The 25,118-nt window shown below is 52.7% G+C and overlaps 3 protein-coding genes across 3 annotated transcripts in view; 2 read left to right on the top strand and 1 right to left on the bottom strand.

The window, feature by feature from the left end:
- The window catches only part of TTBK1 (tau tubulin kinase 1), a 48,445-nt gene extending 41,334 nt beyond the window's left edge, over nucleotides 1-7,111 (top strand). The window contains exons 13-17 of the mRNA XM_007936311.1: nucleotides 2,336-3,909; nucleotides 4,597-4,984; nucleotides 5,067-5,218; nucleotides 6,884-6,986; nucleotides 7,106-7,111. Coding sequence (XP_007934502.1) covers nucleotides 2,336-3,909; nucleotides 4,597-4,984; nucleotides 5,067-5,218; nucleotides 6,884-6,986; nucleotides 7,106-7,111 — 2,223 coding nt within the window. The remainder of the gene's footprint in view (nucleotides 1-2,335; nucleotides 3,910-4,596; nucleotides 4,985-5,066; nucleotides 5,219-6,883; nucleotides 6,987-7,105) is intronic.
- Nucleotides 7,112-15,356: 8,245 nt separating this feature from the next.
- Nucleotides 15,357-21,170, top strand: SLC22A7 (solute carrier family 22 member 7). The gene is made up of 10 exons (XM_007936213.1): nucleotides 15,357-15,749; nucleotides 16,380-16,483; nucleotides 16,620-16,774; nucleotides 16,898-17,066; nucleotides 17,889-18,012; nucleotides 18,300-18,409; nucleotides 18,872-19,086; nucleotides 19,294-19,402; nucleotides 20,476-20,682; nucleotides 21,116-21,170. The coding sequence occupies exons 1-10, from the start codon at nucleotides 15,357-15,359 to the stop codon at nucleotides 21,168-21,170; spliced, it is 1,641 nt and encodes a 546-aa protein (XP_007934404.1).
- A 1,111-nt stretch (nucleotides 21,171-22,281) lies between these two features.
- Nucleotides 22,282-24,895, bottom strand: CRIP3 (cysteine rich protein 3). The gene is made up of 8 exons (XM_007936212.1): nucleotides 24,853-24,895; nucleotides 24,419-24,513; nucleotides 23,989-24,046; nucleotides 23,752-23,883; nucleotides 22,895-22,966; nucleotides 22,681-22,775; nucleotides 22,521-22,578; nucleotides 22,282-22,343 (listed from the first exon to the last, which is right to left on the bottom strand). Exons 1-8 carry the CDS (start codon nucleotides 24,893-24,895, stop codon nucleotides 22,282-22,284), a joined length of 615 nt encoding a protein of 204 aa, XP_007934403.1.
- Nucleotides 24,896-25,118: the final 223 nt, after the last annotated feature.

Raw genomic sequence — 25,118 nt, 5'->3', positions numbered from 1 at the left:
TACCTAATTGTTTAGCTTGTTCACCCATCTATCCATCCCTATACCCATGTTTGCTTTCACTGACAACTCAGTATTGTATATGCAAAGGGTGAACCACTGATCTTTTGATTAGCAACAAAGCACTTAACCACTGCATCAACCATCATGTCTCCTTCCATTGCTTATACTACCTCATTTATGTTCATGTTGTGAAGTCTGTGTCATCCCCATTTTATTGTCCTGATTTAGAGAATGCACACTCCAGGAAAACAAAGATCATGCCTGTCTTGCTCTTACATCTGCTTCCAGTACAGTGGCTGGGACAAGAGACATTCAAGGAATGAATAAATTAAAAACTAAACATGGTCTCCAGCCTCAAGGAGCTCCGTGTTTAGCAGAAGAGAGAATCATATAAGCACACTCAGATGGAAGGTGGCAGGCTCACTGATGGGAAGATGTGGGGAAACATGAAGAAAGGAAAGGGTAATGAAGCCTGCTTGGCAGTGGGCAGGAAGGCATTGCAGACCACCATGCTTTTTTGGAGAAGAGCTTTTGGGCTGGCTCCTGGAGGAAGAGTAGGGGTTTATTATGTGAATAGAGGGGATGAGAGGGACCATCAGGCAGAGGAGACTGCCTAGGCAAAGACCTGACTGCTGGTGGTATCAGGATGTCTGCTGGAGCACAGGGTAGGAGACCAGGAGGTGTTACAAGAAGTGAGGCTGGAGGAGGAAGGAGCCAGATTATGGCTGCTCATGTGCCAATCCAAGGATTTGGAACTGTCTCTAAGGATTGTGGGGCCACTGTGGGTGTGAAGGAGAAAGATGGGACCAGATTTAAGTTTCAGGAAGACCACTTGGCAGCCATAGGGAGGATAGATGGGCAGTGCAGGACTGGAGAGAACAGGCTGGTGGCAACCACTGGTAACAACCAGGTAGGACAAGGCTTTGCCCATGGGGCTAGGGTAGCAGATACAAATATTTAAGGGGATACCTGGCAAAACTCTCTGGGGGCCTGGATGAGGCCTGAAGATAAAGGGTATCAAGATGACTCTGGGGCTTCTGGTCTGGTGGGCTGCGATCACTCTGCTAGTTCGGGAAGACAAAGGCCCAGTGTGTTTCAAAAGGCTAATAAAATGCTAGACTCCATCAGATAGAAACCACCATCCCAGCCTGAAGGAAAACCATGTCAGCCCTGATAGGGCCTAGTGCATGGCAGTGCATGCAACGGTTTGTGGATTGAAACAGGTAGAGCTGAAGAAGACACAGCAGCTGAGGTTGCGATAAGTGGGTGAGCCCTTCTGGTCTAGGAGGAAGGAGGCTAAGGGATAATGGCTGACATCTGGCAAACCAAGAACAAGTTTGGCCATCACACTGTACTGGGCTCTGCATGAAGCCTGAAAGAGGAAATTTAATCCAGTCAAAAGAAACTGCCCTTCCTAGGCTGACCATGAACTCCTACAGGAGTACCGGGCTGGACAAATTCCTGATCAGAAGGGCTGGGAGGGGCCAGGAGGCACAGGGACTCCAGGGGCTCCAGGGGGCCCAGACTGCATCTTCAGGGGGTGGACGACAGCCCTGACTTTATCTTTGTTGGGCACAGGTTCTGGAAGCCTTGAGGGGCCCTATGAGGAGGTGTGGAGGGCCAGTGCCAGCCTAGCCATCTCAAGAAGTAGCCCAGATACTTTGCTGTCCCCTCAGAGCTCAGTGTCCTCATCTGTAAAAGGGAGGGTTGAGCTAAATGGCCTCACTATTGCCTTCTGGTTCTCACTTTCTGCTGTTGACTTCAGGGGACTAACTGTCTCTCTGGAGGTTGACTCTGGGATGGGAATGAGGAGAGGAATGGGGAACATAGAGCAGAGAGACAGAACAGCCACTAGAACCAAGGCCTGGGACATCAGGGGATCTGGGGCATGGCCATAATCATTTAACAGAGATGTGGCTAGGTGTTAGAGGCCCTGGGTGGTGCAAGCAGTTAACATACTTGGCCTTTCGACAACAAAAGGTTGGCAGTTTGAAAATCACCCAGAAGCATTGTGGAAGAAAGGGCTGGAGATTTACTGCTGAAAAATCTACACTTGAAAATCCTATGGAGAGCAGTTGTACTGTGAACAAATGGGTTTGCCAAGTCAGAATTGACTCGACAGCAACTGGTTTTACTGGTACTAGGTGTCTGGGACCATTCTAGGCTCTGGGGATACAGCAGTGAAGCAAGCAGTCCCGTTCCTACTCTTATGAAGCTTACAGACTAGTGGGCACCCCACGGTATATGGGTCTCCTGTTTGGGGAAAAAGTCAAGTCCCTCTTGGGCAATAGGAGGGTGGGTGACCTCAGTGGGCCCCTGTGTGTGCTCCTTGCAGGTGTTCTCCGTGGTGCCCTCATTTGAGGTGAACGGTCTCCCGCGAGCTGTGCCTCTGAGCCTGCCCTACCAGGACTTCAAGAGAGATCTCTCTGATTACCGCGAACGAGCACGGCTGCTGAACAGGGTCCGGAGGGTAGGCTTCTCGCACATGTTGCTCACCCCCCAGGTCCCACTGGCTCCCATTCAGCCTCCAGCCAATGGCAAGGAAGAAGAGGAGGAAGAGGAAGAGGAAGAAGAGGAGGAAGAAGAAGAAGAGGAGGAAGAAGAGGAGGAGGAGGAAGAGGAGGAAGGAGAGGAAGAGGAGGAGGAAGAGGAGGAGGAGGAGGAGGCAGTGGCCTTGGGGGAAGTGCTGGGGCCTCGCAGTGGCTCCAGCAGTGAGGGGAGCGAGAGAAGCACTGACCGGAGCCAGGAGGGTGCCCCATCCACGCTGCTGGCCGATGATCAGAAGGAGTCCAGGGGCCGGGCCTCCGTGGCTGACGGGGACCTGGAGCCTGAGGAGGGCTCCAAAACGCTGGTGCTCGTCTCCCCTGGTGACATGAAGAAGTCGCCTGTCACTGCCGACCTGGCTCCTGACCCCGACCTGGGCACCCTGGCTGCTCTCACTCCTCAGCACGAGCGGCCCCAGCCCACCGGCAGCCAGCTGGATGTGTCTGAGCCAGGCACCCTATCCTCGGTCCTCAAGTCGGAGCCCAAGCCTCCTGGGCCCGGGACAGGGCCGATGGCTGGGGCAGTGACCACAGGGGTAGGGGGAGTAGCAGTTACCTCCTCACCCTTCACCAAAGTTGAAAGGACCTTTGTGCACATTGCAGAGAAAACCCACCTCAATGTCATGTCTTCCGGTGGGCAAACCTCGCGGTCTGAGGAGCTTGGCCCTGGGGGTGAGCTGAGCCTGGAGGTGCCCTCTGACGGGGCTGCTGCAGAGGAGGGGGCCCCGGTGCCCCTGGAGAACGGCATCACCCTGACAGGGCTAGATGGGGCTGAGACGGAGAGCTTCGCCCTGTCTGGCCCTCCTGGGGACACCCCCTCAGAAGTGGTCACTGACTCACTGCCCAATGGCCCAGCCCTTGCTGATGGGCCAGCCCCAGTGTTCCCACTGGACCCAGGCCACAAGAAACTGGTTACCATCTCCCCCAGCCGCCATGCCATGTCAGGCCCTCGCCCAAGGAGCCGTATCCCTGTCCTGCTGTCCGAGGAGGACACAGGCTCAGAACCCTCGGGCTCACTGTCAGCCAAAGAGCGGTGGAGCAAGAGGGCACGGCCACAGCAGGACCTGGCCCGGTTGGTGATGGAGAAGAGGCAGGGCCGGCTGTTGCTGCGCCTGGCCTCAGGGGCCTCGTCCTCCTCCAGTGAGGAGCAGTGTCGTGCTTCTGAGACACTCTCGGGCACAGGCTCCGAGGAGGACACCCCTGCCTCCGAGCCCGCGGTGCCTAGGAAGCCTGGACGGATGGCAGCCACCCGGAGCCGGATTCCTCGCCCCATCAGCATCCGCATGCCCACACCTGCCACAGCTCAGCAACCCCCTGGCAGACTCCATGGCGCAGCTCCAGCATCTGACACAGCCATCACCAGCAGGTCAGAAACTGCTTCCCACCCCAGGGTGGGCAGGGGGTGACCATGGAAGTTCCCCACCAGCAGGGGCTTCCTCAGACCCAAGGTCAGGGGCTGTTGAAACTTAGGAGGGACCCTCAGTTACATGCTTTGTCCACTACCTCCCCAACTGTGCTCAGTCTTTCATCTGACTCAGGCCCCAGCCCTGGCACTGGGCTCAAAGGAGTGGGTAGAGAAAGGCTGTCTGGAAGGGGTGCCAGGGAGGTCAGGTATGTGGAAGGTAATGGGCAGTAGCGGGATCCACACACAGCTTCTGGTGTGCCATTGGCTTGTGAAGCTAAAAGATAAACCTAGAGCATTAAAGAGATGGGAGACAACATTAACATGCTATTTCATATTAATGCAAACATGGATATATTATAGAGAACTTTGCAAAATCCATCAGAATTTAAAAAATGACACAGATGTCAAAGAAAGCCTGGAAAAGGCTTGGGAGTGTGTGGCCTCCACAGGTCCTGCTCTGGAGGATGGAGCACCGGGCCTCAGGTTACCCATCCCTGCCGTGGTCTCTTCAGTCTCGTCCAGCGCAGGATATAGGACTTTACGGCTGACTTTACGCCCAGGAGGATTCTGAAAATGTCTTCCTTTTTTTTTTTTTTTTTTTTCTTTGTCTTCTTTCCTCTTGCCTTCTGCTCTCCGCTCCTCGTGCAGGCTCCAGCTGCAGAAACCCCCAGGGTCGGCCATTGCTGCTGAACTCCGCGCCAAACAGCCCCTCGGCCGCGGTCCGGGGTCAGGCCGAACCCGAGCCGGAGTCAGGCCGCCCATGCCCACTCCTGCCCCCCGCAGTCCGGGCCTCCCTGCGGCCTCGCGCAATCCCAGCGTGTCCCCGAGGAGCCAGTCCCTGTCCCGCAAAGAAAGCCCCTCTCCCTCGCACCAGGCCCGGCCCACGGGCCCCCCACCCCGGGGATCCCCGCAGTCCCGGGCCCAGCCTGATGGCACCTCCTCCCCGGGGGGCCTCAAGAAAGGACCCAGAGGGAAACTCCAAACTTCGAGCGCAGTAACCAAAGGCCGGGCGGGAGTCGCAGAGGGCCGGGTGGGGGCCAGATCATGATGCTTGCGGTTCTCCGCAGCAAGACTAGCCCTCCCTGGCCCCCCACCCTCATCCCGGCCCCCACCCGCAGCCGGCCACACTGGTACAGCTCCCAGCACAGCCTTACGCGCCTGACGCGCGCCACCCGCGGTCCCAGCTTCCCGCCTGCACAGGAGAGGTCGCGCGAGCGCACGCGGTGCCTCGCCCACTGGCCCCGCTGGTGGGGGGCGCCGCCGAGTGGGGGTGAGTGGGGCGGTCTTAGTCGCCTTCTCTCTTCTCTCCTTCGCCCCCTGCCGCCGATCAAGCGGGCCAGGCTCACACCGTTCCCTCCGCGTCCCGGAGAAGGCTCAGCCTCTTTTCACGGAGGACTCCACTTCTCGGCCGCCCCACTCACCCTCTAGGCCTCAGCTGCTCTCCAGGCACCCCCAAGGACCTCTGCTTACACCTCCTGCGGCTCCTTTCCCACCTCTCAACCCTTTTCCAGCCAGATTCCCCCTTTTCAGAGAAGCAGACACAAATTCCAAAAGTGGAGACGTTAGTCTCCCCACAGTCTCCTGGGAGTGGTGGTGGTGGGGAGGCCTCTTCTCAGCTGCCAGACTGGGGACTGAGGGGATGGGATTCAGGGGCCACCAGTCTACTCAGGTGTGAGAGGGCAGGTCTGACCTGTCTTAAAGTCAACTCCATTTTGGACACCCCAGTGGGGAGGCAATGGGCAGGTGATTCTTGAAGGAAGCTCCCTTGCACCTCTAGAGTACAAAGACCTTTTCCCCTAAGTTTGGATAGAGCTTCCATGAGAACCACCAAGTGTGTGGGCTGCCTTCCTGGGCAAGTGTTTCCCAATGGGAAGTTGGAGGGGGGGCTTCAAAAGAGATTTCACCCCTTTCTATGGCCCCCTGATCTAGTGCTCAGGATCCTTTGCATCAGGAATTCCTTCTTGCCATCTAACCTCAGTTCTGCTCCTGCAGTTTCAGCTGACTTCCCCCTCTCCTGAGCTCAGTGGAGGTGGAGACTGGCTGACTATCATCTCTTCGATGGCTCTCAGGAGATCTGGGGGACTCAGTCCTGGCTGGGTCAGGCTACCATCTCCTATAGTGAATGGGGGAAGGAGGGGACAGAGACAGGCAGACAGATGGACAGCTGGCCCTCTTACTCAAGTTAGAAAGGCCCTTCTAACTTCCAGATTGTATGCTTGCGTGATGGGTTCCAGCCCAACCGCTCCCCCAGCTCACCTTTTGGCCTGTCCCCTCTTGCCCTCACTGCAGCTCATGCAACTGTGCCATCCCTGTAGAGAGTGAGGGCTGTGCTGCTCCATCAATGGATGTGAGGCCTCCTCCTGGGTTCTGGCTCCCAAATAGCTCACCCCACCTCACCCTGAGCCTCAGCTGCCTCCATCTGCCTTCGGCAGTACCCTGGCTGCAGAAGGGACAGCTAACCCTGCCTATCTGGGATAGGCCCCCTGCAGGCCTATCCTTAGCACCCTGGCCCAGCCCCTCCTGTCTTTCCCTGGGCCACAGAGAACAAGCCAAGACATCCAGGGGAAGAAGAAAGGTCCAGCATGCCCCAGCTGTCTGGAAGCGTCCAGCCACCATCACCTGAAAGGATGCCCACAAGGAAACTGGCCCGAGGAGCAGCCTGTGAGGCCAGCTAAAACTCCCTTATGGAGGGTCAGCAGGCTCAGGCAGCTGCTTCTATGCCAACATGGTGGCTGCTCTGCAGACCAGCCCAGGGGAGGACTCCAGAGTGGGTGGCCTTTGAGGTCCATCCCGTGCTGATGCAGAAGCTCCCGGAACACTCAGGAAACCTCTCTGGACAGAGTCCTCCTTGTCAACCCGAGGCCCTTTCAAGACCCTCTACTGCCCTCTGGATCTAGCAGAGGGTGTGGAGAAGGGGCCACTCCCTCCCATCTAGAGCTTCTCCAAATGACAATCAGCTCGCGCCAGGTGAGGACCAGGGCACCATCCGCGGTGCCCAGGCCCTGGGCCTGCTCCTTGCCACCAACCGAATTGTGAATGTAGGACGCCCAGCCTCACCCCTGTCCCAGGACCAACAACACCCTGGTTTGGAGTTAGGAGGAAGTGGGGGGGGCCTGAGAGAGCCCCAGGCCTACCCTCACCCCCCTCCTTCATCCAGCACTAGGGCTGGGCAGAGATGGAAAAACTCCATCTGCTCTCGGTATTCTCGACCTTCCCAGGGCTCCCAACTGATCTCAGGCCTCTGTGTCATTGAATGTCAGGGGGCAGGGGGAGGGTGGGTCAGGATCGAGGGGACTGATTCTGCTCCTTTCCCGGGGATCCAGGGCAGAGGAAACCACATCTCCCAGCACCCCCATCCCCAGCTGTAGCCTCTTTCCTCTAAAGCACCCATCCCCCCACCAGGCCCTCCCGGTTCTGAGCACCTCTTCTATAAAAGAGTGTCATCCTTGCACTTCCCCATCACATGGCCTGTGTCACTGGCTTAGACGTGGGTCTGTTCACACCAGAACACACCTTCCCTCCCCAACTGCACCAAGCACGAAGGGGGTATAGGAGAGGGGTTGTGCCCCAGGCACGGGGTTCCCCCCTTCCAGCTCCTCACAGGAGCCTGGCTTGCTCAGTCTTCTCAGCTCCAGGGACAGCCCTGGTTAGCATGGGGCAAGGCAAGGAGTTGTCCTGCCCCACTCTGGGGAAGCCACCGAAGAATGTTTACACGCCAAACAGAATGTAACAGCCTCTCCTCCCCAAGTCACTGCATGGCCTCTGCCCATCCTGCACCTGTCCACCCCCACCCCATACCCTGGAAGCCGCTGTCACGATTAGATTGGGTCTTGGAAGGGAAGTAGCCATCACATCATTAAAAAGCCTGTGGACCTTTCTGTTGGCCTGGACTCTTCTTCCCTTTGTAACAGGGTGCAGGGGAGGAGAGAAGAGGGCAGGTAGGTGGGCAGGTGAGGAGGGCTCTTCACCTCACAGAGCAGGCATTGAATTCACAGATGTGGAAAGGGATGCTGAGGGTCACACAGGAGGGGGACTGCCCTGCTCTCTCTCTCTCTCTGACAGTGAAACCTGCACTCTCAGCTCCCTCGGCTGACTCCCCTGCTGGCCAGAGACCCTAAATCTAGATTTGTGCAGAGACAGAGGAAGGAAAAATTTTCATTGTCCCAAAGGTAACAGACAACTGTGACAGTGTTTGGAATATTGAGAAGTTCAGCAGCTCCCAGGCAAGGAGGAACAAAATCTGTCAAAATCACATATGCATATAACCTGTGACCCAGTCTCTCTCCTTCTAGAAATATGTCTATACTTGTACATTTGCAAGATTACATGTGTCCAAAGTTAGTCATTGCAGCATTGTTTGTATAGCTCCATGGAGCCTTGTCAGCAATTTGTAAACCCCCAAAAGTTCTGAAAATTGGGAGTTTTTCATTAAATTGGCTCAAACTCAATTGGTACCAAAATCTTAACAAGACCATTTGTAGTCATTGTTTATTCCACTTACCATACGTTTTGCAGTGGGAATATTCATGCCTTTGATTATGGGACATGAGCTTGGACACTGACTTATTTTTCTAAATTGTTGCTGTTATGTGCCATCGAGTCGGACCCGACTCATAGCGACCCCCTCCTTGGGTTTCCGAGGCAGTATCACTACGGAAGTAGATTGCCCAACCTTCCTTCCGAGGAGTGGCTGGTGGGTTTGAACCACCAGCCTTCTGGTGAGCAGTCAAGTGCCTTAGGCACTATGCTACCAGAGCTCCTTTTTTGATTTTCTAAATATATTTTTAAAATCTAAATGCCAAGATAAATCTGACCCCAATGACTCTGAAGAAAGAGTGTGGACCTATACAAGCAAAAGTTGAGAAGCAAACTAAATGTCTGTTAATCAGAACTGGTTAGGAGAGCATGACTCATCCACCCCACGGGACCCCCTCAGGGGTCCCGTGGGGTGGGAAAAGGAATGAAGCAGCTCTTTGTATATGCCTATAGACAGTCTCCAAGACCAAGTAAAAGAATAGTATGACTAACACACAATGATTTGTGTAGACAAGGAGTCCTGGTGGCACAATGGGTAAGCACTCAGCTGCTAACTCAACTTTTTAAAAAAAAAGTTGGTGGTTCAAACCCACCCACAGGCTCCAACCCACCCAGTGGTTCCACAGGAGAAAGACCTGGTGATCTGCTCCCATAAAAATTATAGCCAAGAAACCCTATGGGGCAGTTCTACTTTGTCATTTGGGGCACTATGAGTCAGAATCGACTGAAGGGCACCTAACAACAATAATAACGATGGTTGTGTAGAAAAAGAGGGTTAGATGAGTTGAAAGTCTCTGGTTGCCTCAGGGGAGGAGAGCAGAGTGGAGGAAGATTTTACTGTCCGGTACTTGCTGTATCTTCTGCATTTTCAACCCATGTGAATCTTACACTTAGTCAATACATAAACAATTTATGCCCTAGCTCAGGCTCCTGGCCCCACCTGGGATTGGAGGTAGAAGGGCCGAGGTTCCAAAGTCCTGCTGTCCCTCTAAGAAGGCCACTTGGGTGCAGTTCTGACATCCAGCATCTGCACAACCCTGAACTAACTCCACCACAGCCTCCTGGGTCCCGTTCCCTACTCTGCCGATACCTGACGGCTCTAGTGCCCTATTTACCTGTCTTCAGTGGGGGCCCACAAACTTTTACTTTCCTTCTTATTTAAAATGTCAAAAGCAGGGCATGATTGTAGTAAAAAGGCAAATACTAAAAGCACATAAAATAAAACATGAAAGGCCCCTGTCTGTGAACCTGACCATCTAGAGGTAACCCCCGAGCATGGGTTATATATCACTTTAGACCTTTATGTTTACAATAATAGCTCCATCACTTTCTTTATCCAAAAAAACAAAAACCAAACTCACTGCCGTCTAGTCGGATCTGAATCATATCGACCCCTCCTTGAGTTTCTGAGGCAGTATCACGACGGAAGTAGATTGCTCAACCTTCCTTCCGAGGAGTGGCTGGTGGGTTTGAACCGCCAGCCTTCTAGTTAGCAGTCAAATGCTTTAGGCACTATGCCACTAGAACTCCCACTTTCTCTCTATATATACATATTTGTGAAGGAGCTCTGGTGGTATAGTGGTTAAGGGATTTGGCTGCTAACCAGAAGGTCAGTGGTTCAAACCCATCAGCTGCTCCACAGATGGGGCAGTCTGCTTCTGTAAAGATTTACAGCTTTTGAAACTCAATGGGGGTTGCTATGAGTCAGAAGTGACTCGATGGCAGTGAGTTGGAATTTAATATACACACCCACACACCTTATTTTCCTATTGCTGCTGTGATAGAAATACATCAGTGGGTGGCTTTAAAGAACAGAAATTTATTTTCTCACAATTCTGAAGGCTACAAGTCAAATCAGGGTCTCAATGTAGTCAATTCCTTCCTTATAAGTAGTCCTTGGCATTCCTTGGTTCCTTGGCTTATGATACTCACATCTGTCTTCTTCCTATATGTGTGTATCTCTGTGTCTAATCTCTTTTTATAACTTGGAAGTAAGAAGTAAAACTTAGAACCCACCTACGTGGGTATGATCTGATTAACATTAACAAAGAAACCTCTATTTCCAAACAGGATTAAATCCACAGGCATAGGGAACATAATTTGATCCATAACAATGTATGTATACATACACACACACACACACACACATTTCTTATAAATAAAAAGAGGAGCATTTATACCTACTATTCTGAAGCTTGATTTTTGTACCCAACAATGTCTTTTTTTTTTTTAAATTTTTATTGTGATTTGGGTGAAAGTTTACAAAGCAAATTCATTTTCCATAAGGCAGTTCATACACATTTTGTTTCATGACATTGACTGAAATTCCCCACAATGGAACAGCTCTCTTCCCACTTCCTCTCTGTAGTTACCTCTTCCCTGTGTCCTTCTCTCCCATGCATCCCACCCCCAGAGCTATCTCCCTGTGCAAACACTGCCCTTCTATTCTTCCACGATTAATCGCTCCAAGGAGTGTATACACCTGATGTAAATGTTCACTCCATATGCCTGTCTATTGTTTAACTGGAAGCCACAGGAGTGAGTTCAGTTCCAGACCTGAAGGGTAACTAGGGGCCATAGTCTCAGGAGTCTCACCAGGTTCATCAGACCAGCAAATAGTATGCCTTAAAATGCAGATCTTCCTTCTTCTTCTTCTTTTTTTTTTTTAAACAGCTTTATTGAGATAAAATTTATGTATCATACAATTTACCAATTTAAATTGTGTAATTCAATTGTTTTGAGTATATTCACAAAGTTGTACAACTATCACTACAATCAATTTTAGAACATTCTCATCACCCCAGAAAGAAACTGCACATCCATTAGTAATCACCCCCATTTCCCCCACTCCTCCCGCTCTGCTGTTGTCAAGGGCTGTGGAGTCAATTCTGACTCATAGTGACCCCATGTGACAGAGCAGAACTGTCCCGTAGGGTTTTCTGGGCTGTAATCTTTACAGAAGCACACTGTCAGGTCCTTTTCCCATGGAGCTGCAAGGTGGGTTCAAACCACCAGCCTTTCAGTTAGCACCACCAGTACCCCTTCCTCCAGCTCTGGGCAACTATTAATCTGCTTTCTGTCTCTATACATTTGCCTATCTGGACATTTCATATAAATGGACTCTTACGTGATCTTTTCTGACTGGCTTATTTCACTTAACAATGATTTCAATGTTCATCCATGTTGTATCATGTATCAGTATTTTATTCCTCTTTACTACTGATTAATAAATAGTCCATTGTACAGATATGACATAGTTTGTTCATATACTCATCCGTTGATGGACATTTGGACTGTTGCTACTTTTTGGTTATTATGAATAATTGAATAATGCTACAAACTTCTTGTACACGTTTTTGTGTGGATGTGTGTTTTCATTTCTCTTGGGTATATGCCTGGGAGTGGAATTTCTAGATAATATGACAACTCTGTATTCCTCTGTATTTTGAGGTACTTTCAAATTTTTCCAAAGCAGCTGCCCATTTTACATTCCCACCAGCAATGTATGAAGATCCACATGGTCTTTTTAATGGCAACATAGTATTGTATTTCATGAATATTCCATAATCTATTTAACCAGCCTGATACTGATTTTTCATTAGAGGTTTTCCAGCTTTTCACTATTTCAAACAGTGCTAACATGAGCATCCTGGCTCTGATCTCTGTTTATTCTTGCAAGTCTGATTCTAGGGGAAATTCCCAGTATACTCAGATAGATGAAAAATGTTTATTTTTAATTTCTTTGATTTATTATTGAGGGCTCCTGAGGGAAAGAATACCCTCAGGTTGTTGTTGTTAGGTGCTGTTGAGTTGGCTCTGACTCACAGCTACCCTATTGCACAACAGAACAAAACACTACCGGGTCCTGTGCCATCTTCAGTCCTTGCTATGCTCGAGCCCATCATTGCAGCCACTGTGTCAATCCATCTCGTTGAGAGTCTTCCCCTTTTTTGCTGACCCCTCTACTTTACCCTCAGGTTATTCACTCATTAGCTAGCACTTACTCAATCATTGATTCATTCAAGTAATTCTCAAACTCTTGCTGAACTCCACAAATACCAGAGTCTATGCCAGACATCTGCATTGAGACAAAGCCCCACATGCTTTCAAGGACTTTCACCTGACAAGGTGGTATATGCCTGATACGGGAGGTTCAGGGAACACCCACACCAGACTGGGAGCTTTAAGGGAGACCTCTAGATGGGTGTGACTCCTGGATTGGTTCTTGAAGGATGAACAGGAGTTGGCCAGATGAAGAGGAGAGGACATTCCCAGCAGAGGGAGCAACATGGGCAAATAGATGGAACATGTGGTTCAGTGTAGTGGGTCACAGGTATGAGTCAGGCAGTGGATAGAGAGGGGTGAAGGAGCAACAGGATCAGGCCCTAGGCATGAGTAGGCAAACCCAAGGAGAATAGTTTTTTGGGATTGGAAAGAACCCTCTACTCGTCCACCTCTCCCTGGGACCTGAGACCTACTAGGCATACCTAACTCCTGAGGCCAACCAAGGCTTGGCTTCAGTGATGACCTGATGCTCCTCAGGTGAGGACCTGCCTAGCTCCCAGTAGACCTTCTCCCCAACCTCCTCCAAGGAGACATTTCTCTACCCTGTCATGTGGTCAAAGAAAAATCTGAAAGGACACAGAGAGATAAGTGGCTTGACCAAGGTTCCTCAGTCAGGGGCTATATGGGAGCCACAGGATCAAGGACAGCTGGAGGAGCCTTTGTTAGTAAAGAGGGGCCCCTGGGGTATGCTCTGGAGAAAAGAGCCCATTGTGGAGATGTGGAGGCGTGCTATATCTCTGATCATCAGACACTGGAGCCTACTGAGATTTTCCAACTGAGTCAAGACCATGAGTAAAGACCATAAGAAGAATTGAGATCAGCTCGGGTAGCTCCAAGCATCAAGCTCATTGTTACCCCCTCATGACATCAGAAAGGAGATCTGCCATATGGGGGGCAAGGGATAAAATGAAGGCAGGGGTACAATGACTGCCAAATTGCTCACCGGGATAAAAGACTGCAAATTTAGATCTGAGCTTCCTATGAACCAATGCAAAGAGGGAAATGTGTCTACTGTACGATTATCAACTATTTCTGATATTAAAGCATTAAAGAAATTTCCATTGCGAAAACTAAGGCACCACAGCCAATGCCTGGGGTTGGCTCATTCCTGGCTGTGGAAAAACCTCAGATTGTCCCTCTGTGGAGCTGCTGGATGGGCCACTGAGATAAATGGCTTCAAAACTTATCCTTCAGGATCAAAGTTTGTAGGTGATCACCAGGGCAGGAGGGAGAGGGAAAGAAAGACACATTTAGGGCACAGTGAGTTTCTGTTAAGGGTGATGCAAAAATTCGGGAACGATCAATAGTGATGGTTGCACAATATGATGGAAATGTTACTGAACTATACAAATGTTTTGTTACCTGTATTTTTACCACAATAAAAAAAAAGTGGTTATAAAACACTAAACTTACCTTTCAAGAGCTGCAAAGTATTATGGCACGTTATATATTTATATAAATAATGACTATATACTACTAAAGGAGGGGAATGACAGGTGGATGAGAGGATAGGTGGTATCTCACCCCCATACTAGGCTCTAGGGAAGCCTGGGTGCTTTTCAGGTAAATAAGGGGGAGGCTAATACTGCCCAAAGGAGCTCGGGTAGCACAGTGCCTAAGGTATCTGACTGCTAACCAGAAGGTTGGTGGTTCAAATCCACCAGCCACTCCACAAAACAAGGCTAAGTAGGCAATCTACTTCTGTAAAGATTTACTGCCTTGGAATCAACTTGATGGCAGTGCTTTTTTTTAAAAAAAAAAAAATGCTGCCCAAAGGACTGCATGGAGGTGTGAGGTGCCAGTGGGCTGGTGTGTTTGGGGAACTGGAGTGAAGGAGGCATGTTGGTGAGTAGCCAGGTGTAGGGAAGTAGAACTGGTCCTATAGAGCTGTACTTCCATCCTCCAGCAGTGGGAAGTGGTGATGGGTTTTAAACACAGATGTGACCCTGTCCGATTTGTGTTTTAAAACAGTCTTTGTGGTGGGTGAGTGAAGAAGGGGTTGAAAGGAGTTAGACTGAAGGGGCAAGTCCTGGGTCTCAGGCATTGCAGAAATCTATGGTAGGACTTTGGCAGAGGCTCCCCAAGGGGCAATCTGGGAAGCTCCTGAAGATGGAAGGTCGGGGCAGGCAAGAGGGTCCTTGTGTATGGGAGAGCTCCTGAGAGAGGAAGTAAAGGGTGATGGGCCTGGGGTCCCAGAGAAGACAGGCTTCCCAGGTGGGGTTCTAGTCTATCTCAGGCTAGAGCATAAACTCCAGGTGAAGGCCTAGAGATACTGGGAGGCCTTGTGGCCCTTCACTTGGTAAGGACCTAACCTTCAGTCATGAAGCCTAGGCTGCTGGCCAGGCTGGGGCTGCAGAGGCAAGGCTGACCTGAAGCCTTGTAGGACAAAGGGCATCCAAGGAGAGCTGACACCAAGGCCCAGGGCTCCCTCCTCTTACTCTTGGAGCTTTGCTGGCTGAGGGGTTGGGGGCTTACCTCCTACATGCCAAGCTACCCAGCCTGTCTCTGAGCACTGATGTTTAAGCCTTAGAGCCACAGAGTCTGTGACCTCTGAATCGACAGCAGTCCCTCCCCCCAGGCACTGGGCCAGGTGGGCTAGGGTCCCTAGAGGCCTGGGTGGCCAGGGAGGGCCTAGTCTTGGGCCAGCCCTTCAGACTGGATTCTAGCTGCAGGCTCTTCACTCATCAGTCCATCCCGTTCCACCCACAGGGTCCAAGGGTCCAAGTGGGAGGCGGGTTGAGCTGTGCGGGTTGAGAGGGAGCCTGCACCAGGAAGTCTGCACCGGGCACAGCTGGTGGGTGAGTGGCATGGCCTTCGAGGAGCTGCTGCATCAGGTGGGTGGTTTTGGACCCTTCCAGTTGCGGAATGTGGCCCTACTGGCCTTGCCCCGGTTGCTGCTGCCCATGCACTTCCTCCTGCCCATCTTCATGGCTGCCGTGCCTGCTCACCACTGTAACCTGCCTGGGGCCCCGGACAACTTCAGCCACCAGGACCAGTGGCTAGAGGCCCACCTGCCCCGGGAGTCTGATGGCACATTCAGCTCTTGCCTCCGTTTCATCCATCCCCGCCCCCTCTCCAACACCACGTTGGGGGGAGGAGGACACAGCCTTGGGGAGCCTGAGGGGGAGCCCCTCACAGTGGCCTGTCACCAGGGCTGGGAGTATGACCGCTCGCAGTTTTCTTCTACCATTGCAACCGAGGTACCAGGGGTTTGGGACATGTGAGTGGGATGGGCCTCCTACTGCCTGGGGTGGTTACTGTGTGGGCATTAGATACACTACTTTACCTCCATGGGTCTTAGTTTACCCATCAGTAGATAAAGTCCATGAATAGAAAGCACTGAGCCTAGCTCCTGGTTTGTAGTAACAGCTCATACTCAGGAGCTGCTGTTATTAAATTGAGAGGCAATGAAGGCAGGGAAGGGCTAAGACAACTGTACAAATTTGGGACAGAGGGCTGAGAAGGGTGTTTCTGCAGAAGGTGATGGAAAAATAGCAGAGGGCTCTCTCTCCCTCATCCTCTTTTCAGGCCCCACATCTGGGATTTGTATAACCCATCTGGGTGTGGGGTGCTGATGGGGGCTGAGTCTCTCTAGGATGGAAGCAGGCCTCCCATTGGCCATGGGAAGAAGCTGGGGCTTCAGTACAGAAGAGGGGCATAGTGTCTTATTCGCAGGCTGAGATGACTACTTGGGGGTTTAATATCTGGTATGGACGCAGGGGGGATGGCTCAGTTGAGCTCAGAAAGCCTGAGGGTCTGGATAGCAGGGGCAAGTGCCAGCTGGAAGGGGGTCTCTGCTCACTGGAGCCCCTCCTTGCCTGTCCCTGCAGTGGGACCTGGTGTGTGAGCAGAAAGGCCTGAACAAAGCCACGTCCACCTTCTTCTTCGCCGGTGTGCTGGTGGGGGCTGTGGTCTTTGGATACCTGGCTGATAGGTGGGGTGAGGTGTGGGGCCAATGGTGGGGGGCAGTGGGAGGACTCCCTCCTACCAGCAGGGGTATGGGTCTAGTTTGCCTCTGTCTTGGGACCTCCCCTCCGTAGGGGAGCTGACCCTGCATGACTTCCTTGCAGATTTGGGCGCCGCCGCCTACTACTGGTGGCCTATGTGAGTGCCCTGGTGCTGAGCCTGGCATCTGCAGCCTCTGTCAACTATGCCATGTTCGCCATCACCCGCACCCTCACTGGCACAGCTCTGGCTGGCTTTACCATCATCGTGTTGCCACTGGGTAAGACAGGAAAGGGATGGATAGGGCCTACAGGGCTGGAGGGAATAGTTGTCAAGAGTGAAACTGAGCCCATCTGGCCTCCACCTACTATCTTTCTGACTCTGGTCCCTTCCCCGGGCCCAGAGATGGAGTGGCTGGACGTGGAACACCGCACCGTGGCAGGCGTCCTGAGCAGCACCTTCTGGACAGGGGGTGTAATGCTGCTGGCACTGGTCGGATACCTGATCCGAGACTGGCGATGGCTTCTGCTGGCTGTCACCCTGCCTTGTGTCCCAGGCATCCTCAGCTTCTGGTGAGGCCCTGGGACAGCTGGGGAGTTGGGGATATAGGAACCCAGAGACAGAATTAATCAGAGACTGAGATTTAAAGACACTGAAAGATAGAGAGAAAGAGAGAGAGAAAAAAAAAAACTGGAGTCAGTGACCAAGAGACAAAAAGAAGCAAAGAGACAATGACCAACAGACAGACTGAGCTGGAGGCAGAAGATGACTGCACAGGACAGCAAGAAACAGAGCAAGACACAGAGACGGAAAGAAAGAAGACAGAACCAGTGAGCGACAGTGAGGGCCAAGGCTGAAAGGGACATTCAGAGGCACAAACGGCGATAGAGAAAGAGACAGAGAAAGCAGGCGTCAGTGAGAGACATAGAGACAGAGTCAGGCACAATCTGAGGTGGGGGAGCGAGCAGGGCCAGTGTAGGGGGTGGGAGAATCCCTGGCAGGAGGCTGGGAAGCCAGGCAGGGTGGACATTTCATTGCCTCCCAAAGATGGCCCCTCCTTCATCTTATATCCTTCTGCCACCCATGGGGGCTAAGGTCCTAAGAGTGAGGCCAATTCAGTTCAGTAGGGCAGGGTTGGTCGAAGCTGTGGGGGACTCAGGCCCAGACAAGGAAGTCTGGGAGAAGGTGGCTTCTGAACTGCTTTAAAAGATGCGTAGGAGTTCATCAGGTGCGTGTGAAGGAGAAGATAACGTTCCAGCTGAGGGGCTGCCTGAGCAAGTGTCTGGAGGCTGACAGCCTGTGGGTAGGACTAGGAGGGAGATGTGCATTGGGTTGTCATGAGCGAGTCTCAGAACCCAATTTGCTGGCTGAAGGGCCCTGTGCCTCTCCCCCAGGTGGGTGCCTGAGTCTGCCCGCTGGCTTCTGACCCAGGGCCGTGTAGAGGAAGCCCATAGGTACCTGCTCCGCTGTGCCAGACTCAATGGGCAGCCTGTGAGGGAAGATGACCTTAGCCAGGAGGTGAGAGTGAATGTGGGTGTGTGTGTGTATGTGTATGTATCTTGTGTCAAATGAGGGTCCACTGTACGTGATGGGAAAAGTTCCTGACCCCCATGGAAAGTTCCAAATTCTTTGGGATGTCCCACCCACATTCTTGACTCAGGGCCCACCTTTCTCGGCTCTCACATGAACCCCTTCCACCTGCCACCCCTGCAGAAGGGAGATCCAGAGATCCAGGGAGGGCAATGTGGCCTGTTGAGGCCACATAGTCAACTCTGATCTCACAACCTTGCCTCCTCCCTCTCTAGGCCCTGAGCAAGGTGGCTGCCGGGGAGCGAGTGTTACAAAGACCCTCGTACCTAGACCTGTTCCGCACACCACGGCTCCGACACATCTCACTGTGTTGCATGGTGGTGTGGTGAGGAACGGCTGGGCTGAACTTGGCTGGGCTGGTGGGGGACAGCCACCAGCATGGGGCTGTGTGTGAGGATGAAGGACAAGTGAACCCTACCTGTGGAGGGTAGGAGGATCAGCTTTTGGGGAGATCTGGCTGGGTGAGGTCGAAAGATGAAGCAAGCATCACAGACAACTGGGTTCAAATTCAGGCTCTGTGTAGCCTTGGAGAGGTGACTTAACTACTCAGCCTTTCTGTACAATGGGGATGCTATCAGTTCCTACCTGGCAGGATTGCTGTGGCGATCAGGATAAAGGCTTTGGATTGTGGGACGTGCTGCATACTTAGGGAAGATTACAGGGAGCGGGAAGACTCTAGGCCTCGGGCTCTGAAGGGGAGGAGGTGGTTCCACTAAGGCTCCGGGAGAAGAGAAGAAAAGGAGGTTGCGAAGGAGAGCCCCTTGAGTGGCATCATGATCCTCTCCAGGTTTGGAGTGAACTTCTCCTATTACGGCCTGAGCCTAAACGTGTCGGGGTTAGGACTGAACCTGTACCAGACGCAGCTGTTGTTCGGGGTCGTGGAGCTACCCTCCAAACTGCTGGTCTACCTGTCGGTGCGCCGCCTCGGACGGCGCCTCACGCAGGCCGGAATGCTTCTGGGCGCAGCTCTCGCTTTGGGCCTTAGGACGCTGGTGACCTCGGGTGAACCCCGCCCCCACAGGCCCTGCCCACACCCGTGAGGCCCCGCCCTGGGATCCCGCCCACTCTCCGGAACCCCGCCCTTTCCTGGAGAGCTGGGACTCTTAGCCCTTTTAAGTTCTGCCCACTGTTCCGAGACTCCACCTCCTATCCCGGAAGCCCTCGCTCTCCCTCAAGGCCGGCTCACTGTCTGAACTTCTTTGCTGCTAGAGATGGGGCTCTGGAGCACCGCCCTGGAGGTGATGGGGAAAGGTTTTTGTGAAGCTGCCTTCACCACTGCCTACATGTTCACGTCGGAGTTGTACCCTACCGTGCTCAGGTGAGGGGCTCCTGAGAGAGAGTCACATCTCTTACCATCGTCCCTACATACACACCCAAACAAAAAACCCATAGCTCTAGAGGCGATTCTCATAGCAACTCTATAGGACAGGTTTCTAAGACTGTAATCTTTACGGAAGAATACTGCCACATCTTTCTCCTACTGAGTCGAGTGGCTGCTGGGTTTGAACTGCAAACCTTTCAGTTAGCAGCCAAGAGTTTGAACCACTGTGCCACCAGGGCTCTCTTACATACACACAGTGCACTTCAATCCTTCTCACCCAATTCTGACACCATATCCAGAATACGGAGGTAATCAGGGGTTGTCTGTATTTGATGAGTCTGGGAGAAGGCGAGACGGCATTTCATTTTATGCACTGTGTTCTTGAGCCAAGTCAAGCAAGTCACAGGAAGCTCCATCCTGCCTACCCCACCCCATTCACTACCAGTGAGGCAGAGCTTCCCTTGGGAGTTGTCTCTGGATATAAGGTCTGGGGACTTTTCAGCTATCTATTGGGTGGTGACTCTAGAAAGTGGCAAGTTCAGAGAGGAGGCTTCTTAGGCATCTGGGTATGTTTAGAAAGGTTTGAGCTTCTTCTAACAATATGGCAAGGTTTGTACAAGCTGCAAAGAGCTCTGATGACACAGTGGGTAAGACATTTGGTTACTAATTAGAAGGCCGGTGGTTCAAACCCACAGCTGCTCAGCGGGAGGAAGATGAGGCAATTTACTTCTGTAAAAATATACAGCCTTGGAAACCCTTTGGGAGTTGCTATGAGTCAGAATCAACTTCATGGCAGTGGGTTTGGTTTAGGTACAAACTGCTGGCCTTCTTTGTTCTATACTACCCTTTCCCCACCTTCTTTCTCATGACTTCTCCTTCAGTGATTACTTTGATGGTACCTCATTGGAATTAAGAATGTGGAAAAGATCAACTAAAGGAAGCCCCACCTCTCTTAGATATCTGGAGAAAAGGGGTTCCAGGGCCTGCCAGTCTGGGAAGGAAGCTCTGTGAGGCATGACCCCAAATAGTTATGGGTACCAACACCCCCCCCATCCTCTCTCTCTGAACAGACAGACAGGGATGGGGTTGACAGCACTGGTGGGCCGGCTAGGGGGCTCTTTGGCTCCTCTGGCAGCCTTGTTGGATGGAGTGTGGCTACTACTTCCCAAGCTCGTTTATGGAGGAATTGCCCTGCTGGCTGCCTGCACTGCCCTCCTGCTCCCAGAGACAAGGCAGGCACAACTGCCAGAGACCATCCAGGATGTGGAGACAAAGAGGTGTGTGCATATGACTGTGTCTGCATATGTGTAAGCACATGCATGTGGGTATGTGTGACACACATTAGGATTCAGAGAGGACAAGGTGTTTGGACATATGTTCTAAGTGTCTGTATAGAAGTGTGCACAGTTGAGTATGTTTTAGGGTATATGACCAGGGGTATATAAATTGAGTGTGTAAAAGTATCTATGAGTCCATACATGTGAATGTACACAAATACTCCAAGATCATCATGAAGACGTGTTTGTGTGAATACTCAGGTATGCCTACACATCAGGTATGTTTACAAGCATGTGTGTGAGTCACTTGTGGGAGTATATGTGTTTGCATACCAGGGGCTGAGGAAAGCCCTGGGTCAGCCCTGATGGGACAGGCTGGGTGGTTAAGCTCAGGGGCTAAACCTGCTCTGCTCATGACCTTTTCTCTCCCCAGTGCCCTATCCAGCCTTCAGGTAGAAGAGGTGCACATGAAGCAGTCCCAAGACTGAGTGGGACTGGAGGCAGGCCTTCCATGGAAGCTCTGCAGCAGGGTCTGGAAGAGCAGAAGGGCAGGCCATGTTGCCAGGGCCAGAGGCATCAAGCCCTCTGCCCAGGGCTGGACTTGCCACTGGTGCCTCCAACCTGTGCTCATCCAGCCTTGACTGTTTTGCTGCCAGCAACAGGGCAACTTTCCAGAATGTAGTGGGCAGCTGGAAAATTCTGGGCCCCCTTCTCATGGCTGGGGAGATTCTGTGAATAAAGATGCCCCTTGGGTGGGGAGAACCCTGGATGGGAAGCCACTTTGTTTGTCCTGGGCTCTGATCCCAGCTTCATCATTGATTTGCTGTGTGACCTTGGGCATGTGGCTTCCCCTCCTGGGCCTCAGTCTGTTCATCTCACAAATGGGATAATGAAACCTCTTAGCGGACTTCACAACAGGCTCTATTGTCATACCCAAATGAAATGCCGAAGAAGATGCTTCTTCTAGAGATGGTGCTAAAGAAAGGGACTGTCCTATGATGACGTCTGGTACCAATTTAGCTGGTAGACATGTCGTCCCTTGTGTGGACAGAGGGCTGCCCAATGCCAGGACCAGGGGACCAGAAGAACAGAGCTCTTCATTCCTATGGCTGGTCCCACTACCTCTCAGGCACTCTGTAGGGCAATGTACCCTCCTCCCCCTACCACAATACACACACACACACACACACACACTACCCATCCTGCAACCCAGTGTCTAGGCCTCATGCGTACAGAAGAGTTGATGGTATGGGAGACAACATTTTATTGGAGAAGCCAGGAAGGCTGAGGTTCAATAAACAACTTTTATGAGTATCTTAAAGCTCCAGAATTTGCTGGGCGTGGGGAAGGCAAGGAGGCCATTCTTCAAAAGGGGTGGCCTATGACGCCTGACCAAATAAGAAAGATAGGAATGGGAAAGAGAAGAGTTAGCAGAGAAAGTCCAGACTCTCTGGCCCACAGGCCTGTTCCTCCTGTAGAACCTAGGCCCACTCCCCCAATTTCCGCATGCTCATGGGACCGAAGAATTCTCCAGCAACCAATGGACCATGGAGAGAATGGTGGGCAGCCTGAGTTAGAGTGATCTCTCCTGTGAGCATCTCATTTGGATTTCATCTCTGCTGGGTCATAGATGTAGCAGCCCACATCACCAATGTTCACACCTGAGGGAGAAAGCCCCATCACCAAATGCCTTAAGGCTAGGGGATGCTCGATTAAGGACTGGGGGGAACTGGAAGAGGGTTAGGGTGTGTCTGACCACAGGGGAAGTTGTTCACACACCCCCACAGATGATGTACATGCCATACTTTAGGCTTGGTGTCTGGGGTGGGGTTGCCCACCTTTGGGGCCAAACAGGTAGCCGTAGCAGGGGATGTGGCAGTAGGGGACGCCATCATGCTGGGACAGGGAGAAAAAAAAGACAGCCCGTCTAAGCCTCTCTCTCTTCCCATCTCCAGTCTCCTTCCTCCCAACATACCCACCCAACTCTGCCCTGCTCACCTCAGCATGACTCCCAGCAGTCAGGGTCTTCTGGCAGCGCTGGCACCTCAGACAGGGCCGGTGCCAATTTCTGCCCAAAGACATCACTTTCTCAGCTGATGGGGGAAAGGGGTGGTGGTTCTGGGCACAGGCAGGGAGACCCACCTGCCTTGGACCACCTCCCTGCCTCTTGCTGCCCACCCTGTGCTCTCCTCCCCAAGTTCATTATACTTACCGAAATAGACAGGCTTCCCACAGTTAGGGCACAGTGAAGTCTCCCCAGTGAACATCTTCATGTGAGGAGGGCCTTTAAGGGGAAGAGGCCCTGGCTAGGGCTGAGCAGGGGCCAGGGCCTAAGCAGGGCCCACCAGCACATGCCTGCACATGGCACTAGCTTCTTCCAAAAGCCATGCTTATCTCAGAGTCCCACCCTCCCACCCAGACAACCATAAGTCTCCCTTCCTTAGGCCCAGAGCTGAGTACCCTCTGGCCCCACCTCCTGCCCCATCCCTATATGCAGGAGGGACCATCTGCTTCCTTCTTGTCCTCCCAAGGCCTCAGGTGCCCAGTAGCCCAATCCTGTCAGCAACTCAATCCTCAGGAAACCTGAGCTGATATAGGAGCTTGCTGGGGCAGAGGTGTCAGGTGTTGGGGAATATGGTGTCAATGGCCAGTCCTGGCAGAGAGAGAGAAGAACAAGGACTGGAGGAGGGAAGTTGATGAAGGTGAGGGGCTGGCCCTATTTTAATGACCCCTCACACATAGGTAGTTCCACAGGACTGAGATAGGCTCAAGCTCCCAGCCAGCTCTGCCTGTGACTAGCTGTGTGACTGTATCAGATCACATGCCCTCTCTAGACCTGTTTCACCACCTGTAAAACAGGGGTGATAATGCCATCTGCCCTATTTACCTCTCAACAGTTGACATGAGGGAGCATTAAAAAAGAGGCTATGGATAGAAAAGACTGCCAAGAACAAAAAGTTGTAAGAATCTGAATCAGAGAGCTGGGTGTAGACTATACCTTGTCCCACCTCCTGCTCCAGCCTGGGGAAGGTTCAGGAAGAGGAGGGGCTGTGACCCAATTTCACTTACTTTTCTTGCTTTGGGGGATGCCAGTCCTGGGTCTGGGAGGGCTGAAGCTGCTGGGGCTGAGGGGAGTGGTGCTGGCAGGGGTAGGAGTGGGGGGGTTGTAGAGGTAGGAGCCCACACCACCAATGTTCACCCCTGCAGAGAAAAGAAGGGAGAACAGGCTTGAGCCTGCAGCCCTCAGCCACAAGGAGGGTTGGGTTCTCTTGTGTCCTGGCCCCTTCCAGGCTGGAACTTACTTACCCCTGGGTCCGAAGAGAGCCCCGTAGCATGGCTTGTGGCAGTACGGCCTCCCATTGTGCTGGGCACAAGCAGAGGGAAGGGGGTCGCTCAGAGTCAAAAAGGGGCCTCTTCTGTGCCCTACATGTCTTCCCCTAAGACAGGCTCCCAGATGTCTCTCTCCACTGGCTTAGCCTGGTGGAGTTGGGAGGGGTAGGAATGGGCTGGCATAGGTGGGCATTTACCAGAATGCCAATGTGGTTAAGGGAGGAAAGGCAATAGTAGGATAGGAGACACTGCTGCCCTCCCCACCACCATGGCTGGTCTGGAGCTCACAGGGAGGGTGGCTTTGGAGTTGGCCATTTGGTTGCCTTTGGCGGGCCTCTAGGGCAAGCCAGCGGTCAAGGCCTGGGGGCAGTGACAGCCAGGGCTGTGCGCCCTGGCTGGGCCTCACCTCTGCGTGCCGGCCAGGGGACAGGACGCTGTGGCAGTGCTCACATTTCAGGCAGAAGGGGTGCCAGTTCTTGCCCAGAGAGCTCACTTTCTCAGCTGTGGGGGACAAGGTGGAACCGGGCTGCGGGGTACCAGGCCAAGCATCGGGCACCTTCCTTTACCCCTCAGCCTTCTGAGGAAAGCAGACCCGCCCGCCCTGCTCCCTGGAGACAATAGGGTGGGTTTCCAGGAGGCCAGTTCCATCCCATCCCGGCGCGAAGCGCCCCACCTGGCTCTCGCAGTGGGGACCCAGCTGGGACCTGGTGGTGGTGGTGCGGAGCCCCTGTGCCGCCACAGGTGGAAAAGGGAGTCTGGGACTCCACTGTCGCCAACACCTCCGAGGACCCAGCGGTCCACACTCGCTTAATTTCCACCCACCCTCAGCCCGGGCCTCACCAAAGAAAACGGGCTGCTGGCAACGCGGGCAAGTCCAGCTCATGACTCCGCTCCGGGCAACGGACGCGGCTCACAGTTATCACAGTGGAGGCCCCCAGTACCTGCACCCTGCGCTGGCTCCTCCCACCACCCCTCTTGAGCCTCATTGGACTGACTTCTCGGCTCCTCGGTGCCCGTTGGCCGCCAATAATTTAGAGCCTGGTGCACGCAAGCAACCGCCCAGTTACTTGGAAGAAACTAAAGCGTCTGACCCGTGCGGAGAAAGG

The sequence above is a fragment of the Orycteropus afer genome, unplaced genomic scaffold (genome assembly GCF_000298275.1).
Source record: "Orycteropus afer afer isolate SDZICR_OR568_19922 unplaced genomic scaffold, OryAfe1.0 scaffold00034, whole genome shotgun sequence".
NCBI lineage: Eukaryota > Metazoa > Chordata > Mammalia > Tubulidentata > Orycteropodidae > Orycteropus > Orycteropus afer.
Note: the sequence above shows the minus strand (reverse complement) of the source record. Positions and strands in the feature narration are given on the sequence as shown.

What these genes read in the sequence shown, in the direction of transcription:
- SLC22A7 (XM_007936213.1), top strand. Translation starts at nt 15,357, where the DNA reads ATGGCCTTCGAGGAGCTGCTGCATCAGGTGGGTGGTTTTGGACCCTTC. An exon ending in CTGTGTTGCATGGTGGTGTG is followed by an intron (nt 18,410 to 18,871) that starts GTGAGGAACGGC and finishes GATCCTCTCCAG; the next exon opens with GTTTGGAGTGAACTTCTCCT. An exon ending in TAGGACGCTGGTGACCTCGG is followed by an intron (nt 19,087 to 19,293) that starts GTGAACCCCGCC and finishes CTTTGCTGCTAG; the next exon opens with AGATGGGGCTCTGGAGCACC.
- CRIP3 (XM_007936212.1), bottom strand. Translation starts at nt 24,895, where the DNA reads ATGAGCTGGACTTGCCCGCGTTGCCAGCAGCCCGTTTTCTTTG. An exon ending in CCCCTGGCCGGCACGCAGAG is followed by an intron (nt 24,047 to 24,418) that starts GTGAGGCCCAGC and finishes GCTTGTGCCCAG; the next exon opens with CACAATGGGAGGCCGTACTG. An exon ending in CTGCTGGGAGTCATGCTGAG is followed by an intron (nt 22,579 to 22,680) that starts GTGAGCAGGGCA and finishes TCCCTGTCCCAG; the next exon opens with CATGATGGCGTCCCCTACTG.